This window comes from Hyla sarda, chromosome 11 (assembly GCF_029499605.1).
Source record: "Hyla sarda isolate aHylSar1 chromosome 11, aHylSar1.hap1, whole genome shotgun sequence".
NCBI lineage: Eukaryota > Metazoa > Chordata > Amphibia > Anura > Hylidae > Hyla > Hyla sarda.
The window spans coordinates 91,840,017-91,861,578 of record NC_079199.1 but is presented as its reverse complement, the minus strand read 5'-3'; the positions used below and the strand labels follow the sequence as shown (position 1 = coordinate 91,861,578).

At 43.2% G+C, this 21,562-nt stretch overlaps 1 protein-coding gene across 8 annotated transcripts in view; it reads right to left on the bottom strand.

The window, feature by feature from the left end:
- The window catches only part of LOC130295322 (olfactory receptor 8H1-like), a 74,663-nt gene extending 67,252 nt beyond the window's left edge, over positions 1–7,411 (bottom strand). For 2 of the 8 annotated variants that reach the window (XR_008848776.1, XR_008848775.1), the window contains exons 1-3: positions 7,034–7,143; positions 4,179–4,266; positions 1,384–2,657 (exon numbers count right to left, since the gene is read on the bottom strand). Coding sequence is in view for 2 of the 8 variants with exons in the window: in XM_056545959.1 (XP_056401934.1) it covers positions 1,699–2,657; positions 4,179–4,266; positions 7,034–7,072 (1,086 nt within the window). In the remaining 6 variants the exon portion in view is untranslated. Of the gene's footprint in view, positions 1–1,154; positions 2,658–4,161; positions 4,267–7,033; positions 7,144–7,299 lie in introns of those variants that run through there. The other 6 variants (XM_056545960.1, XR_008848777.1, XR_008848779.1 and 3 more) reach the window with 6 other exon arrangements.
- Positions 7,412–21,562: the final 14,151 nt, after the last annotated feature.

Here is a 21,562-nt window from a genome sequence, read left to right as displayed (position 1 = left end):
GTTCCTGACATGGACAGAGGTGTCAGCGGAGAGCACTGTGGTCAGACAAAAAAGAAATTAAAAAAGAAATTACCTTCCTGTGGAGCATACAGCAGCTGATACTGGAGTACTGGAAGGGTTAAGATTTTTTTTTTTTTAATAGAAGTAATGTACAAATCTGTTTAACATTCTGCCACCGGAGTTCCCCTATAATTCACCTCACAATAATGGTGCATCCACACACAGGAAAATGTTCCCTCTATTACAGGTGTACATTTATTGTCTTACACACAGTATTTGAGCCACCAGCTTAGCAATAATGCTAAATTGTAGTATTCCTACTAAGTATGGTTGTCCCCTTAGTGCCTTAAAGGGGTACTCCACTGGAAAACATTCTTTCTGACCACATTGCTCTCTGCTGACACCTCTGTCTATGTCAGGAACTGTCCAGAGCAAGAGAGGTTTGCTATGGGGATTTACTCCTTCTCTGGACAGTACCTAAAATGGACAGAGGTGTCAGCAGAGAGCACTGTGGTCAGACAGAAAGGACATTCAAAAAGAAAATAACTTCCTGTGGAGCATACAGCAACTGATAAGTACTGGAAGGATTAAGATTTTTAAATAAAAGTAATTTACAAATCTGTTTAACTTTCTGGCACCAGTTGATTTACACAAATAAAATGTTTTCCAGTGGAGTACCCCTTTAACCTAGTCATTATGCTCCTAGTAACCCCTTAAAATGTATGCCCCTTAGTGCACCCAATTTTTATTTTTGGTTTGCAGTACATTTTATGGTAAAATTAAGAATATTATTACAACGTACAATGGTTCTGTAAAAAAAACAAACCCTATGTAGATGGCAAAATAAAGACCTATGGCTCTTAGAAGGTAAGGAAATTCAAAAATGAAAAATGGCCTGGTCATTAAAGGGGTACTCTGCTGCTCAGTGTTTGGAACAAATGCTGGAGCCGGCGCCGGGAGCTTGTGATGTCATAGCCCCGCTCCCTCATGACGTCAAGCCCCGTCCCCTCAATGCAAGTCTATGGGAGGGGGCGTGGTGGCTTTCACGCCCCCTCCCATAGACGTGCATTGAGGGAGTGGGGCGTGATGTTATGAGGGGGCGGGGCTATGACGTCATAAGCTCCCGGCGCCGGGTCCAGCATTTGTTCCAAACACTGAGCAGTGGAGTACCCCTTTAAGGAGTTAACCCATATGCTCTGTTTACTGTGGGTCAAAAATGTAGTCATAGTTTTTCCAGTAGTGTTTTTTTAATCCATATATTGTTTTTGATTTTTCAATTTTTAAAACACTAGGAATTAATATTAAAGGAAATCTGTCATCAGTATCACCTGCACTAACCTGACAGTACAGACTGGTAGCACAGGTGATGACAATGATACTTACTAATCCAGTTCCATGCTCTAGTACTCCCGCTATCTTCCTCCGTATCTTCCGTCCCAGGGCCGACTAGGAGCATGGGCGGAGCTTCTGACGTCTCTGCTGCTGCTTCTCTGCTGGGTCCCACTGCTAGCAAACAAAAGCAGTAACGTCAGGAAGCTCTGAAGATACAGTGGAAGATAACAGATGAACCAGAGCACCAAACGGGATCAGGTAAGTATTGTTGACATCATTGTCACCTGCACTATACACGTCTAATACAGGTATATACAGGTTAGTGCAGGTGAAACTGATGACAGATTTCCTTTAAATTTGTACAGTCTAGTTTAATTTACCTAATTGGTTTTTCCTTACAAAGCTTTTACAAAGGGCACACTTGACTTCCTTATTTCTTAAGCTATATATCATTGGGTTTAACATCGGAGTTATAATATTATAAAATACGGAGAGTATTTTATCGTGTTCCATGGAATAACTTGACTGGGGCCTTAGATACATAACCAGGATGGTACCATAAAACATTAACACAATCAGAAGATGGGATGCACAGGTCGAAAAGGCTTTTTGTCTACCCTCCGCAGAACGAATTTTCAGAATTGTCGAAATGATATAAAAATAAGAAATGGTGGTCAATAAAAATGAGGCCCCAGCAGCAAGACCACCTAGACCCAAAATAACAATAACATTGATTTTTGTGTCTGTACAGGATAGTTTCAGTAGGGGCGGCATGTCACACAAGAAGTGGTTAATTTCCTTGGAAGCACAAAAAGATAGAGCCGAAGTGAGTATTGTATGAACAGATGAGTAAAAGAACCCAGTTATCCAACAACCGGAGGCCAATTGGATACAGGTCTTCTTGTCAATGATTTGGGAGTAACGTAAAGGATGGCAAATAGCCACATATCGGTCATAACCCATAATACTTAAGAGAAAGCATTCCGCGCTTCCCAAGAAGTGAAAGAAATAGAGTTGAGTAAAACATCCAACACGCGATATGTAGTTATGTTCCAAGAGAAGCCCACTCAGCATTTTGGGAACAGTCACCGACGTAAATGTAATATCCAGAAGAGAGAGACTGCAGATGAACCTGTACATTGGTTTGTGGAGATCACTAGCAAGTTGGGTTATTAGGATCAATACCGCATTTCCTGTTATCGAAGTCATGTAAACCAGGGAGAAGAATACAAATAATGCAATCTTTGTTTTCGGGTCACTGGATAGGCCGATCAAAATGAAGTCTTCGTTTTTAGTGTCGTTGACCGATCCCATGATGAATGTTTCTGGAAATAATAATAATTATTGTTACCATCATAACTAGAGATGAGCGAACTTACAGTAAATTCGATTTGTCACGAACTTCTCGGCTCGGCAGTTGATGACTTATCCTGCATAAATTAGTTCAGCTTTCAGGTGCTCCCGTGGGCTGGAAAAGGTGGATACATTCCTAGGAGACTCGTTCCCAGGACTGTATCCACCTTTTCCAGCCCACCGGAGCACCGGAAAGCTGAACTAATTTATGCAGGATAAGTCATCAACTGCCGAGCCGAGAAGTTCGTGACGAATCGAATTTACTGTAAGTTCGCTCATCTCTAATCATAATTAAAAAAAAATATAAGGTATATGTAAGGCTAGGTTATATTGAGAAGATGTCAAAATGATATGCTGACGTATCTGTGCTTGGACAGGCACAGGCCCCATTCATTTCAATGACCTGAGTGTAGTCAGCTAGTGACTATGTTCGGGTACTTTTCCCAACATATTAGAGTTTTGTCTCGGACTGAAAATTGCTAAAAGACACAATTCTCTGTCTGATCCAAAACTTGTACACACTCTGGAAATTACCTAAACATAGTCCCTGGCTGACTACACTCAGAACAGTGAAATAAATGGACTTTGTGCCTGTCCGGGCATGGATACCTCGGCATGTCATTTTACCATTTTCCCGATGTATTGTTTCCAATTTTGGTGCAAACGAGGCCAAATGCATCAGCACTCCAACAATTTCACCTACAAGTAAGAGGATGACTGCTTAGTAAGATGGGTAGATACCCACTGTTATATATTTCTTAAAGGGGTACTCCACTGGAAAAAAAAATACTTTTAAATCAACTGGTGCCAGAAAGTTAAACAGATTTGTAAATTACTTCTATTTAAAAATCTTAATCCTTCCAGTACTTATCAGCTGTTGTATGCTCCACAGGAAGTTCTTTTCTTTCTAAATTTATTTTCCATCTGACCACAGTGCTCTCTACTGACACCTCTCTCCATTTTAGGAACTGTCCAGAGCAGGATAGGTTTGCTATGGGCATTTGCTCCTACTATAGACAGTGCCTAAAATGGACAGAGGTGTCAGTAGAGAGCACTGCGGTCAGACAGAAGGGAAATTCAAATAGAAAATAACTTCCTGTGGAGCATACAGCAGCTGATAAGTACTGGAGGGATTAAGATTTTTAAATAGAAGTAAATTACAAATCTGTTTAACTTTCTGGCACCAGTTGATTTAAAACAAAATGTTTCCCAGTAGAGTACCCCTTTAATGGGGTTGTTGAGTGAAAGAAAATGTTACTACTCCATTCCAAATCGTGACTTAGGTCACCGTTCTTAAGATCACAAAAACCAGTGGTCAGACCCACCACAGTCTGACACGTATCCCCAATCTTGAAAAAAGAAGGTAAGTGTTTAAACTGGGTTTACCCCTTACTTCGAAGATCCAAAAGAGAATAGTTATTAGTATTTGTTCCATGAAAAACAACGTATCCCTTATTCACAGACGCTACATCTTACATTTATTTCGGAGATACCTGAGTACAGCACTGGGTTATCTTTGGCACTCCCATAGAAATGAATGATGATGTGGCATCTGCAGCTCCAGGTAGGGTCGCCACCTTTCTTTAAAAAAAAAAAAACACCATGCTAATTTGCATAATTAATTATATATGTGTGACATCACAGGATACACTTACACATACACCCCTATCACTTTTTTATTTCTCCTTTTACGGGCCTGTATGAGGCTCATTTTTTGCGCCCCGATCTGTAGTTTTGAGCAGTACCATTTTTGTTTTGATGTGACTTTTTGATCGCTTTTTTGAATTAAATTCGGAAGTTGCAGTTAGTTACTAACTACAACTCCCAGCATGCCCTGATACAGCCTGTGGCTCAGCAGCTGCCCCAAATGAAAACTACAAATCCCAGCATGTTGGACTATATAGTAGTATATAGTATAGGTCAATGTTTCCCAACCAGGGGTGCCTCCAGCTGTTGTAAAACTACAACTCCCAGCATGTTGGACTATATAGTAGTATGAACACCAAAAACAAAAAGATCTTACACTTAGGTAAGTAACTGTGTGTAGAACTGAGTACACCGATAAGAAGAGATGTAAGCACAGCAGATAAATGATAAAAAATAGAAAACTTTATTTTATTCATGAAAAATATTAAACAACAAATAAGAAATGATACAAGAAAAAGGAACAAAAGGCACCAGGTACAGCAGAACAATGGTGGGTATATGGGCAGGCTATATGACAGCAAGTATAGTGTCCTGGGCAGCTGAAGAAAGACTACAATAAAGGCTTATGGCTCCAAGCAAAAAGGTTAGGCCTGGATCAGTAATAAGCATCTCAAAAAGCTGCCAGGGACAAATCATACAAAAGGGTCAATAGAAACAGCAAACAAATACAGTGACCCCCCGACATACGATGGCCCCGACATACGATGGCCCCGACATACGATAATTTCAACATGCGATGGTCTCTTAGAGGCAGCATCAACATACGATGCTTTTGTATGTCGGGGCCATCGCATAAACTGCTATCCGCCAGCGCTGACTGCTTCAGCTGCCACCGGACAGCCGTTTACGGTGCCCCCTGTGCTCCGGTGATGGTCTCCTACCTGTCCTCGGGGCTCCGGCGCGTCCTCTTTGGGCTCCGCTGCATCGCCAGTGCTCTCCATCGTCGTCATCACGTCGCCGCACACACCTTCCCGTCATCCAATAGGAGCGGCGTGCATAGCGACGTGATGGCGGCGACGTGAGAGCGACGATCCCGGAGAAGCAGAGATGTCTGGAGCGTCGGGGACACCATAGGGACGCGGCGACAGCTATGGAGGGCGACATCCAGGGCAGCGGTGACGAGCGGTGACGGTCCGGAGCGGTGGGGACAGGTGAGTACAACTTCCTATACTTTACATTGCACGGATCCCTCAACATACGATGGTGTCAACAAACGATGGTTCATTTGGAACGGTTTACCATCGTGTGTTGAGGGACCACTGTATTGTATTTTTCAGGACTGGACTACTCCTTTAAAGGGGTACTCCGGTGAAAACCTTTTTTCTTTTAAATCAACTGGTGGCAGAAAGTTAAACATATTTGTAAATTACTTCTATTGAAAAATCTTAATCCTTCCAGTACTTATTAGCTGCTGAATGCTACAGAGGAAATTCCTTTCTTTTTGGAACACTGATGACATCACGAGCACAGTGCTCTCTGCTGACATCTCTGTCCATTTTAGCAACCATGCATAGCAGCTGTACGCTAAGGGCAGCATGGTGGCTCAGTGGTTAGCTCTGCTGCCCTGCAGAGCTGGGGACTTGGGTTCAAATCCCACTAAGGACAACAATAAATAGAGTGTTATTATTATTATAATAACGTCAGCAGAGAGAACTGTGCTCGTGATGTCATCAGAGAGCATTACAAAGAGAAAAGAATTTCCTCTGTAGTATTCAGCAGCTAATAAGTACAGGAAGGATTAAGATTTTTTAATAGAAGTAATTTACAAATATGTTTAACTTTCTGCCACCAGTTGATTTAAAAGAAAAAAGGTTTTCACCGGAGTACCCCTTTAATGGCTAAGAAAATGTAGTGTTTTACATGTACAGCACTTGTGGAATAGCTATACTCTTTATACATGCTATGAATAGGGTTGCCAACTGGCCGGTATTTTACTGGCACAGCCAGTATGTTGTCCACATTGTTTGTATTTTTATATTAAAAATACTGGCAATGCAATGGGCGGAATTTATCCAACCAATCCTCCAACTCCCAGAATGTTGCACCATGTTATACCAATGTTTCCCAATCAGAGAGCCTCCAGCTGTTGCAAAACTACAACTCCCAGCATGCCCGGACAGCCAACGGCTGTCCGGGCATGCTGGGAGTTGTAGTTTTGCAACAGCTGGAGGCACCTCTGGTTGGAAAACATTGACCTATACTATATACTACTATATAGTCCAACTTCCTGGGAGTTGTTGTTTTGAAACATCTGGAGGCACCCCTGATTGAGAAACACTGACCTATACTATATACTACTATATAGTCCAACATGCTGGGAGTTGTAGTTTTCGTTTGAGACAGCTGCTAAACCACAGGTTGTATCAGGGCATGCTGGGAGTTGTAGTTATAAACTAACTACAACTCCCGAATTTAATTAAAAAAAGCGATCAAAAAGTCACATCGAAACAAAAATGGTACTGTTAAAAACTACAGATCGGGGCCCATAAAATGAGCCCTCATACAGGCCCCGTATAAGGAGAAATAATAAAGTTATAGGGGTCAAAATAGGACAAAATTTCCCCCGCATATGTGTATCCTGTGATGTCACGCATACATAATTAATTACGCAAATTAGCATGGCCGGTAATAAGGTGGCAACCCTAATTATGAAGCGGTAGAAACTCTGGGGGATATTCATCAAAACCTGTCCAGAGGAAAAGTTGCTGAGTTGCCCATAGCAACCAATCAGATCGCTGCTTTCATTTTTGAAAAGGCCTCTGAGAAATGAAAGAAGCGATCTGATTGGTTGCTATGGGCAACTCAGCAACTTCTCCTCTGCACAGGTTTCGATAAATCTCCCCCAATGTCCCAGTTTTATACCAAAAATAAATGAAAGTGCGCAGCGATTTGGATACATACACTCACCGGCCACTATATTAGGTACACCTGTTCAGTTGCTTGTAAACACATATAGCTAATGAGACAATCACATGGCAGCAATCTAATACAGTCAGGCATGTAGAAGTGGTCAAAACAACCTGGTGAAGTTCAAACCCAGCTCCAGAATAAGGAAGATGGGGGACTTTACACGTCGCACGGTTGTTGGCGTCAGACGAGCTGGTCTGAGTATTTCACAAACTGCTGATCTACTGGGATTTTCATGCACAACCATTTCTAGAGAACAGTGCGAAAAGGAGAAAATATCCAATAAGCTTCAGGAGTGTGCACAAAACATGCCTTGGATGTCAGAGAAGAATGGGTGGACTAGTCCAAGACGACAGAGGCAACAGTAAATGGCTGGAATCACACCACGTTTTTGCAATCAGGTTTTTGTACGTGTGTACAAATATTAATCCATCTATGTTTTGAAAAATTAAATCCGGTTCCATCCGTTTTTTAAAGCAAAAAAAAAAAACGTATCCGTTTTTAACTTTTCATTCCATTATGAATAAAGTTTCAATTGTTTGATTGAAATTCCCCCCCCCCACAAAAAAAAAACAACAAAAAACTGCAAAGTCAAAAATCGTACAGTGAAAACCGAATGGAACCGTGCGCACATACGATTCTGTATGGTTCCCATCGAGTCCCATGTATAAAAAAAAAAAGCACGTATACGTTTCAATACGGTTTTTCACCCAGACCAAAAACTGTGGTAGACTAAGTTTTTTTTTGGGTACAGGAAAAAAATGGACAAAACCGTACAAGATGCAAAACGGACACAACCTGATGCATCTTTTGGTATACAGCTTTCAATGGAGAGTCAATGCGCACGGTTTTCAATACGGTTCTGTACTGTTTTCAAATTGAAAATATATATGGGAACTGTATTGTAAAAACGTGGTGTGAACCCAGCCCAACTCAAATAACCGCTCAACGAAAGTAATACCATCTCCGAATACACAACAGGTCAAACCTTACAGCAGATAGACTACAGCAGAAGACCATAAGTGGGGCCGCTCTTGTCAGCTAAGGCTGGGTTCCCGCTACGGTTTGTCATTACGGTTCCCGTATATGGCTGGGAGGAGGGGTGGGTGGGGCTTAATCGCGGCGCCCGCACTCAGCCGTATTCGGGAACCGTAGTTAAAGGGGTACTCCGGTGAAAACCTTTTTTCTTTTAAATCAACTGGTGGCAGAAAGTTTAACATATTTGTAAATTACTTCTATTAAAAAAATCTTAATCCTTCCAGTACTTATTAGCTGCTGAATGCTACAGAGGAAATTCCTTTATTTTTGGAACACTGATGACATCACGAGCACAGTGCTCTCTGCTGACATTTCTGTCCATTTTAGCAACCATGCATAACAAACGTATGCTAAGGGAAGCATGGTGGCTCAGTGGTTAGCACTGCTGCCTTGCAGTGCTGGGGACTTGGGTTCAAATCCCACTAAGGACAACAATAAATAAAGCGTTATTATTATTATAATAACGTCAGCAGAGAGAACTGTGCTCGTAATGTCATCAGAGAGCATTCCAAAAAGAAAAGAATTTCCTCTGTAGTATTTAGCAGCTAATAAGTACAGGAAGGATTAAGATTTTTTAATAGAAGTAATTTACAAATATGTTTAACTTTCTTCCACCAGTTGATTTAAAAGAAAAAAGGTTTTCACCGGAGTACCCCTTTAATGTATGTCTATGAGCCGACCGGAGTGAACCGCAGCCTCCGGTCGGCTGCTTTTTCGGCCGACCGCAGGCAAAAACGTGGTCGACCAGCCTCCGGTTGGCTCATAGACATACATTAACTACGGTTCCCTATACGGCTGAGTGCGGGCGCCGCGATTAAGCCCCGCCCACCCCGCCTCCCAGCCGTATACGGGAACCGTAATTACAAACCGTAGTGTGAACCCAGCCTTAGAACAGGAAACTGAGGCTACAATTCACACAGGCAAAATTGGACAACATGCAAAAGAAATGGAAGGCGCTCACCTAGCCTTTAATACCAAAAACCGAGCAAAACCCGTCTAAGCACCTGTACCCTAGGTGTTAAATAAATAATGTAAATTTAGGGAAAGAATGACGGTGCTCAAAGTTACATGGATATAATATATCAAGTACAGTGGTCCCTCAACATATGATGGTAATCCGTTCCAAACGGACCATTGTTTGTTGAAACCATCGTACGTTGAGGGATCCGTGCGATGTAAAGTATAGGACAGTGGTCTACAACCTGCGGACCTCCAGATGTTGCAAAACTACAACACCCAGCATGCCCGGACAGCCAACGGCTGTCCGGGCATGCTGGGTGTTGTAGTGTTGCAACATCTGGAGGTCCGCAGGTTGTAGACCACTTTTAGAGAAAGTTGTACTCACCTGTCCCCGCCGATCCGAACCTTCACCGCTCGTCACCGCTGCCCGGGATGTCGCTTTCCATCGCTGTTGCCGCGTCCCCGAGGTGTCCCCGACGCACTGGCAAGGCTTCTGCTTCCCCGGCAACCACGCTCTCCGTCGCCGCCATCACGTCGCTACGCACGTCGCTCCTATTTGATGATGGGACGGCGTGCGCAGCAACGTGATGACGACGATGGAGAGCGCCAACGATGCAGGGGATCCCGAAGAGGACGCGCTGGAGCCCCGAGGACAGGTAAGTGATCGTCAGCGGACCACGCGGGGCACCATAAACGGCTATCCGGTGGCAGCTGAAGCAGTCTGCGCTGCCGGATAGCCGTTTATGCGATGGCCCGACATACAAAAGCATCGTATGTTGATGCTGCCTTCGTATGTTGAAATTATCGTATGTCGGGGCCATTGTAGGTCGAGGGGTCACTGTATGTGTTTATTAAAGTGGAACTCCGGTGGAATGTTTTTTTGACAAATCAACTGGTGCCAGAAAGTTAAACAGATTTGTAAATGACTTCAATTTAAAAATCTTAACCCTTCTAGTACTTATCAGCTGCTGTATACTACAGATATACTACAGAGAAATTTGTGAATTTCTTTTCTGCCTGACAACAGTGCTCTCTACTGACACCTCTGTCCGTGTCAGGAACTGTCCAGTACAGGAGGTTTTCTATGGGGATTTGCTTCTAATCTGACAGTTCCTGACACGGACAGAGGTGTCAGCAGAGAGCACTGTTGTCAGGCAGAAAAGAAATTCACAAATTCCTGTGTAGTATATCTGTAGTAAACAGCAGCTGATAAGTACTAGAAGGGTTAAGATTTTTAAATAGAAGTCATTTACAAATCTGTTTAACTTTCTGGCACCACTTGATTTGTCAAAAAAATAAAATAATTTCCACCGGAATTCCCCTTTAAAAATAACAATATAAAAAATACATAAAATATATAGCCGTCTGAAAAGCCATAGGGCCCTTGTGGCTGATCTCTAGCTATGTAAAAATAACGATTAAAACATGAAATAATGATACAAATAATGGGAAATAGAGAAAAGATATAGTGCCGTGGGAACTGCTGCTGAAATCAAGTGCAAAAAAATATAAAGTAAGTAGGGCATTGTGCCACTTGTAGTCCGTGCACATAAATGTTTTATACTTTCAGGTGATTATACATTCTAATGTCCTCGCAAGATGAATAGCGCTAATTCCAGCAAGGAATTTGATAATGCGCTTGCTCCGGCAATTGATAGTAATATTCAGCAAGTTAGAAATAATGTTACAGTATATAGTGCGGCGGTGCTGTGCACCTCTTACCTGTCCCACCGATCACGGGAGACGGGAGTGCGGATCGTTGCGGTGCGATCCTGCAGCTCCTGGAGTTGACAACGCAACTCCGATGTCACGGGCTGTGTAAGTTGTTTCTTGCCGGCACTGATCTGTATGATCCTCGGAGATGTGTAGACCTCTGCGGCAGGTACCGTATTTTTCGCCGTATAAGACGCACTTTTTCTTCCCCAAAACTGGGGGGAAAAAGTCGGTGCGTCTTATACGGCGAATACATCCCTATCGCGGCGGTCCCTGCGGCCATCAACGGCCGGGACCCGCGGCTAATACAGGACATCACCGATCGCGGTGATGCCCTGTATTAACCCTTCAGACGCGGCGATCACACCTGACCGCCGCTTCTGAAGGGAAAGTGACACTAACCCGGTTTCACCGCGGCGGTCCCGAACAGCCCGAATGAATAGCCGAGTTAGTGCTTACAGGACACCGGGAGGGACCTTACCTGCCTCCTCGGTGTCTTCTCCGTTCAGGGATCCCCTGTATGGCCGGCGCTCTCCTTCCTCGTCATCACGTCGTGGCGTACGTGTGTCGGTGTGCGTAGCGACGTGATGGCGGCGACGGAGAGCGAGGATACCCGGCCGCCAGCAGAGACGTTCCGGAGAGACGAGGACACGGCGACAGCGATGGAGCGACATCCAGGGCAGCAGTGACGGGTCCGGAGCGGCGGGGACACGTGAGTATTACCTCCTATGCAGTGGTCTTCAATCTGCGGACCTCCAGATGTTGCAAAACTACAACTCCCAGCATGCTGGGAGTTGTAGTTTTGCAACATCTGGAGGTCCGCAGGTTGAAGACCACTATTGGGTTCAAAATCTTTAATTTTTTAGATTTTGCACCTAAAAATAGGGTGCGTCTTATACGCCGGTGCGTCCTATAGGACGAAAAATACGGTATATGTAGCCCCGGTGTCCTTGTGTCTTTGAGCATGAGGGGTGCTTGATTGACAGGGCACTATCTGTCCAAGGCACCTGTAGCGGTATGCTGGGCAGCAGCAGACCTCACTGGGCAATGATGAAATATGATTAATATTCAGGCCGGACTAGTTTCAGGATCTCCATAGATCCTTTCTTCAGCAGCTATAGTATATTGTATAGAACGGGAGCGGACTCAGGACGTACAGGTACGCCCTGGGTCCTTAAGTGGTTCATTTGGATGTTAATTTTTTTTGCACTTGATTTTAGCAGCAATTCCCACGGCACTATATCTTTCATCTATTTCCCATTATTAGTATAATTCTTTCATGTTTTAATCGTTATTTTTATACAGCTAGAGGTCAGCCGCAAGGGCCCTCGGACCACATCCTCATGGACCGGCTGGTCCGTCCGCCTCTGCCTCATGTCCATATGGAGTGAAATCCCTGAGGAATGTGTCACACACAGTGCAGAAAGTATGCCTCGACAAAGTAAATAAAAAAGGGCTAACCTGGTACTAACAAGGTGTATCTAATAAAGTTGCCCAGAAGTGTAGATCCCAATACAGTTTAATTTTCGTGTATGTTTTTCTTATGAAGTCCACTGCACTGAAAATAATAGGAATGCATGTTAAATAATATATATATATATATATATATATATATATATATATATATATAGATGCAAATCATAAAATGTTGCAGTATCTTGTAATACCTTTTTTATTGGACTAACAGCATTTTGTAGAGACAAGCTTTCGGGATTCCTCCCTTTACCAAGATTTGCTTTGGACTTGATAAAGGGAGGAATCCCGAAAGATTGTCTCTACAAAATGCTGTTAGTCCAATAAAAAAAGGTTATTACAAGATACTGCAACATTTTATGATTTGCATCTGCATCACTGGACTAATACGGCTACTCAAATTTACTATATATATATATATATATATATATATATATATATATATATATATATATATCTATATCTATATATATATATCTATATATATCTTGTTATGAATCTTGTTAGTCCAATAAAAAAGGTATTACAAGATACTGCAACTACCGATGATTTTGCTTTTTGCATCACTGGACTAATACGGCTACTCCTAACTAATCTATATCTATATCTATATATATATATTCCATATGAAAGAAACCAGTGGCCCCGGCCTGATCAAAGCCTGTCCAGATAGCAAAGAAAACATATATATATATATATATATATACACCATATATATACCATATATAAAGAAGTAAAAAAGTAAAAAGAAAAATAGAATAATGAAATAAAAATGAAATAAAAAAGCAGCAAATGACAAAAATGTTGATAACCTAGGTTCACTTCACACACACAACAGTAATTATGACTCTAAATAAACAATAAAACACTAAAACATTATTATTAAATTACTCCACAAAAGAGAAAAAGAAGACGGAGCACTCACCAGTCCATAGCAGGCAGTCCAGGCGGATACGATAATCCAAGGACCGTTACCGTTACACGCTCAGCGGCCTGACGAAGCGCATAGGGGCGTGTAATGGTCCGAGCTCCCTCCTTCTTCCTGCTGCCGCCTCCCTGCTTGGACCGGTGCTCGGTCCTTGGATTATCGTATCCGCCTGGCCTTCCTGCTATAGACTGGTGAGTGCTCCTTCTTCTTTTTCTCTTTTGTGGAGTCATATAGGCTGCCGTTTATTTCTTAGCGTTCAGCGCTCACGATCTTGCCGATACATACACCTGAGTCCGATATCCAAACCTTGTATGCACAGTAATTATACAACACGTCGGTGCCGGCTGAACTCTCTTTCTTAGTGAATTTGTATTATTATTGCATTATTTGATTTTAAGCTAAATTTGTCTAGCTGTATATAAAGAAATAAAAAACAATGGATGAAAACTGTAACTGCAAAAAAAGATAAAATACAGGTAAGAATCTTTTTGGAGATGAAGTATCTTGGTACTGTACTGTATTGCCAGCCTTTTCCTTGCCTTAAACAGTGTGTATCCTTATTGTTCCTTTATATACTGTTATGTTTTGACTTAATGTAGCTCTTACATGATTAACAATAATTAACTAATTGGTCCCAGAGATTTCATTGAACTTTTTATGTTTACATTCCCACAGGTTTAATATAATTGTTGCATGGCAATTCAAAGCATTTTTATTTATTTATTTATTTATTATTATTATTTTTTTCCATTTCAATTCTTCCGTTTCAATGTTCAAAGTAGTTGAACATAACAAAAAAATATATAAATTGGGTATCACTATAATCATACTGATCTGCAGAATAAGGATAATATGTCATTTTGACTGCAAAGTGAAAGGCATGGATCGACATGCCTCAAAATTTGCTGAATTGCAGTTTTTTAGCAGTACATTTTATGGTAAAATGAAAGGTGTTTTTACAAAGTACAATTGGTGTTGCAAAAATAAGTGGCACTGTATGTGGAAAAAGAAAATAGTTATTGAAAGATGAGAAGTTACAAATGAGGCAATAATTACTGACGGGGGAAGCTGGTAAGAGTGGATGAATTTCTTTCTTCCAGCAGTTATAACTATTGTTCAAATTTTTAATTTTTTTATTCTTTTTTTATTTCAAATCACATATTTTTTTTTTGTTTCACGTTACATTATATGGCAAAAGAAGAATGTACAATTGGCCTCTGTACATTTGGCCTCACAAAAATTTGGCCCCTGTACAGCTCCCTAGATGGAAAAATAAAAAAGGGACCTGGGCTCTTGTGGTGCTTTTGAGCCTCATTTGCATAATAACAAAATGCTAGAAATTACTATAGACATAAAAAAGTATGCTCGATATTGTGTTGACTAATTCTATCTAGCCATGTGCTTATTTACGCAGCTGTTTTCCCGCTGACAGGTTTGCTGTCGTATCCAGTAAGGACCAGTGCAGACTAGAGCTCGCCTCGACCACTGTCCCAGCTTATTTGTACAATTCACCCTAAATGGCATCCCCCAACCGGGCTACTGTCCCTACACTGGGCTAAGTACCCGGGGTGTCAGGGTCGTCAGAAAGGCCAGATCAGCAACATGTGAGCAGAGTCAGGACAAGCAAGGAGAGCAGCGAAGTATAAAATCAGCAGGGAAAAGGGATGGTCAGGTCAGAAAAGCTCAAGGCACAGAAACACTAGTGTTGGTTAAGAACCACGGACATAGAACTAAGACAGAACAGGTCAAATATTCCACCTCTGGAAGGCTTGAGCACCGGCACCACAGCAGATTGGCCCAATGCTCATGTCTCCTTATAGGCAAGGTTGACCATGTGACACAGTGAAGAATGGGCCTGTCAAATGGAGGGACATTGCCAAGATGACAAGGAATGCTGCCAGTCACCAGGAAGAGGACCAACGTTAACACAGGAGCCAGGCCAGGTAAGTTTATAACATCTGCTTTAAGGAGAAAACATTGATTCCTATCCATCAAAATGGTTAACAATGTTTTTAAAAAGCATAAATAAGGCCATTAATGTGGTAAAGCTGCCCATCCCCATTGGCAAAAATAATGAGCCTATCAAGCAACTGTTCCTCCACAGTAAGTCTTAGGGTTAACAGAGTCTTAGGGAATGCAGGTATTCACCATTTAAAGGGGTACTCCGTTGCTAGACATCTTATCCCCTATCCAAAGGATAGGGGATAAGATGTCTGATCGTGGGGGTCCGACCACTGTGATAGAGGATAAGATGTCTAGCAATGGAGTACCCCTTTAAGCTCTATAAAGGAATCCCACGTTTTTATGCTAGGTATCCCTAGATGCTGTCTGCAGAGTACCCACTGACTGTTGGAGTTGACAGATTGGAGAGAAACACAATGAGCCAATATCTGAACTGGGAAAGCAGTGCTAAACCAGGAAAGCACAACTAGACAGGCAATGGTGATTAAATGGGCAAAATTCAGAGAATGCAATCCATAAATACAAATCCATAAGGACGCAATATGCCCGGATTTATTCACTTCTAGGTCTGTAAAAAACTGTGAAAAAATGTATCGCTGAGGCTGATAAATCCTGGGAAAATAACTCTACCGTAGACATTCTTTGATAAATCTGGGCCAACGTCTTTAACCCCTTCACGACAAGCGACGTACATGTACTTGGTGCGCGGCGACGTACATGTACGTCGCGGGGTTCCGGGAGCGCCGCATCACTGGATGCGCACTAATCGCAGGTCAATTCAGACCTGCGATCTGCGTGATTCCGGGTCATACGGGTCACTGGTGACCCGGAAAATAAGAGGGATCGGGGGTGTCCGAGACACCCTCGATCCCCCTAAAGGGATAGGAGTTTGGTGGCAGGGGTGCCACCTCTCCTATCCCTGCTATTGGTCGGCCGAGAGACCGACCAATAGCAGACCAGGGGAGGGGGGGTTAAAGTTTGGTTCCCCCGCTTTGCCCCCCTATCGGTGTCCTGCCAAAACGGGGGAACCATCCAGGGAAGGTCAGCGCCGAAGGTCCCTACCTGGATCCCTCGTCCCATGGATCCCATGTGCGGCGGCAGCAATACTTCCAGGTCCTGCTAGGTGAGTTGTTGCCTAGCAACATCAGGAGGGCCACAGTTTACGATGGTCTCTAAACTGTGGCCCTCCAGATGTTGCAAAACTACAACTCCCAGCATGCCCAGACAGCTGTTTGCTTTGTGGGCATGCTGGGACTTTTAGTTTTGCAATATTTAGAGGGGTTCAGGTTGTAGATCACTAAGTGGTCTCAAACTGTAGCCCTCCAGATGTTGCAAAACTACAACTCTCAGCATGCCCAGACAGCAGTTTGCTGTCTGGGCATGCTGCGAGTTGTAGTTTTGCAACATCTGGAGGGCCACAGTTTTGAGACCACTGGACAGTGATTTACAACCTGAACCCCTCTAAATCTTGCAAAACTACAACTCCCAGCATTCAGGAACAGCATAAGGCTGTCTTGGCATGCTGGGAGTTGTACTTGCGTGCCTCCAGCCATTGCATAACTACATCTCCCAGCATGCCCTTCCGCAATCAGTACATGCTGGGAGTTGTAGTTTTGCAACAGCTGGAGGCACACTGGTTGGAAAATATTGAGTTAGGTCATAGAACCTAACTCAAGGTTTTCCAGCCAGTGTGCCTCCAGCTGTTGCAAAACTACAACTCCCAGCATGCATGGTCTGTCAGTGCATGCTGGGAGTTGTAGTTTTGACCCCCCTCCCATGTGAATGTACAGGCTACATTCACACTGGCGGCAGATTACAGTGAGTTCCCCGCTACAAATTTGAGCTGCGGCAAATTTTCCGCCGCAGCTCAAACTCCTAGCGGGAGACTCAGTGTAATCTGCCTCCAGTGTGAATGTAGCTTAAAAATACTACACTAACATAAAATAAAGAGTAAAACACTACATATACACACGTACACTGCTCCCCCACCACCCCCCTCCCCAATAAAAATTAAAAACGTATTTTACGGCAGTGTTTCTAAGATGGAGCCTCCAGCTGTTGCAAAACAAAAACTCCCAGCATTTCTGGAGAGCAATTGACTGTCCAAGCATGCTGGGAGTTTAGCAACAGCTGGAGGTACCCTGTTTGGGAATCACTGGCATAGAATACCCCTATGTCCACCCCTATGCAAGTCCCTAATTCAGGCCTCAAATGCGCATGGCGCTCTCTCACTTTGGAGCCCTGTCGTATTTCAAGGCAACAGAATAGGGTCACATATGGGGTATCGCCGTACTCGGGAGAAATTGCCTAAAAAATTTGGTGGGGCTTTTTCTCATAAAAAAGGAACAGTTGGGGTCTACACCAGCATGTTAGTGTAAAAAAATAAAAATGTTTACACTAACATGCTGGTGTTGCCCTATACTTTTCATTTTCACAAGAGGTAAAAGGTAAAAACGCCCCCCAAAATTTGTAACGCAATTTCTGACCGACTACGGAGATACCCCATATGTGGGCACAAAGTGCTCTGGGGGCACACAACAAGGCCCAGAAGGGAGAGTGCGCCATGTACATTTGAGGTGATTTGCACAGGGGTGGCTGATTGTTACAGCGGTTCTGACAAACGCAAAAAAAAAAAAACACACCCACATGTGACCCCATTTTGGAAACTACACCCCTCACGGAATGTAATGACAGTGGTCAGATTTGCAAAAAAAAAGGGCTTCGTCCTAGAGGTGAAAATGGGCTCCATCCTTAAGGGGTTAATGCAGGTACTACAGCTCCCAGCATGGAGCAGAGTGTGCTCCATGTTGTGAGTATTAGTACCTGCAGTAAGGGACAGATCCCAGCAGATGTCACTCCTCCTGACACCTGCTGCGATTGTCCTTATGTGAATGTCAGGATCAGCTGTTATCAGGGCTACAGAGCCGGGAGAACAGCTGATGCTGAGCTGTAGGTATACATCGTATATCTACTGCGCAGCAAGAACTTACAGTGAGCCTGCAATGTGTATACAGTATACACATTGCTGGCTAACTCAACCCCTTGCTGAGCTGTGCGCTATGCGCAAGCCCAGCAAGGAAAGAGTTAGCTTATACTGCTGGACAGTGTAGGTTAACCCTTTGGGTGGTATACACTATATACAGCTATCTATAGATAGCTGTATATAGTGTATACAGAAGATGAAGTCCGCTTACTTCCCTCGATTACCGGGCAGGGCCATTTTTGGCTCTTCCCGGCACCCCTGTGGCGGTGGGTACCGGGGTAATAATTGGGGGTTAGCGCTAGCTGTTTTTGGGGCTAGCGCTAAGCCCTGGCTTAGTAATGGATTCAGTCAATAAGACCGGCTTCCACTACTAAGCCTGAAAATTCAATAAAAAAAAAAACACACAACACATTGGAAAAATTATTTTATTAAAAAAAACACTCCCCCACAGCCCTCGTTAGCCATTTTATTAAAAGAATAAAAAAAATCCACCGTAATCCATTGAATCCGCAGTAATCCTCTGCATACACGGATCTGAAACAAGAAGAAAAAAAACACAAAAAATTGGTTATGACATTTTTGGCGCTGTCCGCTGGGGAGAGCACCCATGATGCAATGTCTACCGAAACAGGGAGCCAACAATTGGTGCAAAACTACAACTCCCAGCATGCCCAGACAGCCTTTGGCTGTCTGGGCATGCTGGGAGTTGTAGTTTAGCAACAGCTGGAGTCTCCCTGTCTAGGTAGACACTGCCAGAAGGGTCTGTTCACATTATACAAAACGGACAATGTGAACAGAGCTTCAGATTAACCAGCCTTGTTCCCTTCTGTAGCTCTGCCCCCTAATTATGTCATCACTATGGGGCGGAGCTACACGGACCTGCCAGTTACTCGAGGGAAGTAAGTGGACTTCGTCTTCTGTATACACTATATACAGCTATCTATAGATAGCTGTATATAGTGTACACCACCCAAAGGGTTAACCTACACTGTCCAGCAGTGGAAGTGAACTATTTCCTTGCTGGGCTTGCGCATAACGCACAGCTCAGCAAGGGGTTAAGTGAGCCAGCAATGTGTATACTGTATACACATTGCAGGCTCACTGTAAGTTCTTGCTGGGCAGTAGATATACGATGTATACCTACGGTTCAGCATCAGCTGTTCTCCCGGCTCTGTAGCCCTGAGAACAGCTGATCCCGACATTCATATAAGGACGATCGCAGCAGGTGTCAGGAGGAGTGACATCTGCTGGGATCTGTCCCTTACTGCAGGTACTACTACTCCCAACATGGAGCACACTCTCCACACTCTGCTCCATGCTGGGAGCTGTAGTACCTGCATTAATAGACATATCGCAGCGAGTGTAACTTCTGACACCTGCCGTCTATTAATGCAGGTACTACAGATCCCAGCATGGAGCAGAGTGTACTCCATGTTGGGAGTAGTAGTACTTGTAGTTAAGGAAAGATCACTGCGGGTATCACTCCTGACGCCCGCTGTGACGCTCCTGTGTAATGCATGGATGCGGTGGCCGCTCTCCTATGTTCCCCTGCACGGCTGTATATATACACATATTCCTATTTCTCACAGAGAGGTGTGATTGGCTGGAACCATCTGGCCAATCACAGCTCTGCGGGAAATATGAATATGTGTATATATACGTGAGTGCAGGGGACCATAGAAGAGCGGCTGCCGCATCTATACATTATACAAGAGGATCGCAAGGGACCCCGGCGATCTTTCCATTAGTACAGGTAACTATTACTCCCGTCATGGAACAGTGTGTTCCATGCTGGTAGTAGTAGTACTACCTAAAAAATGTTTTAAAAAAAGGGAAAAACACGCACACACTAAATTTTTATTGTTGTCAGCTACATTTTTAGTGCTTTACCCGCTCACATAAATTGATCCCTGTTTAAAAATTAATAAACATTTCATAATAAAAAAGATACATTTCGTTAGATACAATTTTTTCCATCACTACTGTATCTTTTTTATTATTTTTTGTTATTAGAATTAATTCTTTACGTTCGTTTAAGGATAACGAATGCATTCGTTATTTTGCTATTCATATTATTGTGGCTATTGGGGAATGTTCAAAATATGTTTTCGTGCATTCGGATCAGTCCGAATGCCCGAAAACTGTAAAATTCGGTAAATTAGACATTCGTGCCGAACCGAATTGCACATGTCTACAAAGGACCAATTCTTAATTTGGTGGAGCCTGGACTTGAAAAGATTACACAGACAACACATTCATTTTAATGCTTTATTTCTTTAGGAAGACAATTTGAACATTTCATGTATAGGGGTTCAGTATCGAGTATGAGTGCCACAGGCAGAAATATGCGTGCATTCTACTAGTGAGGCTATTAATGGTTGTTTAAGGAGTGTTCTGCCACGCTGAATGCACTTGGGTACGCAAATCACCAAAATCCGCTGCTGGCAGCTGCCTTTGTTGTTGCCTACTGTTTATCTGCCAGATTTGCTCAATGGGAGATAGGTTGGGAGACACTGTAGGCTATGGTATTCCATTTAGCTTATGTGCCCTGGCTTTGTCATGTTGAGAAACCACCCAGGATACTTCAGAGAAATGTCCTTACCACTGGTTTCATGACCGATTTTAGTGCCAAGCTGTCTGTGTACCTGATATGAAGACTAGAGGGGTCCAGCTACCATTCATTATGCCTCTCAATAATCCCGGTAGTAGGATTGGTGTATCCTTCCCTCTTCAATGCCTCATAATGTTGTTGCCTATGTCGTCTCCAGATGATCATCGGTTATCACAGCATCCGAGACAAAAGCAGAACTCGAATAGGATAGGCCTCTATTTCCATTTTGCTCTATAGCATAACCTTACAGCTTGTCCTTCTTGGTGTTGTAATTTCAGTGTTAAGGAGGAAACATTACACCGGTCTTACTCCCACCAGACCCCTCTAGTCTTCATTTTAGGTATAACAACAGCTCTGCATCACATTGATTTGTTTGTGAAACCAGTAGTACAGCCAGTTCCTGAAAGTGTCCCAGGAGCTGTTTTTCAACATGATAACACCCAGTGCATGTGCTCCCATTGCCTGCACTTGACGATGGGAGCACCTGACGTCGTTGGTTGTCAATTTCAAAGGGAGCTGACAGCAGCTGATCTGCATATAGAATCACATTCAATGTTGCTGATCATTCCTCTGGCCACCATAATTAAAGGAGTAC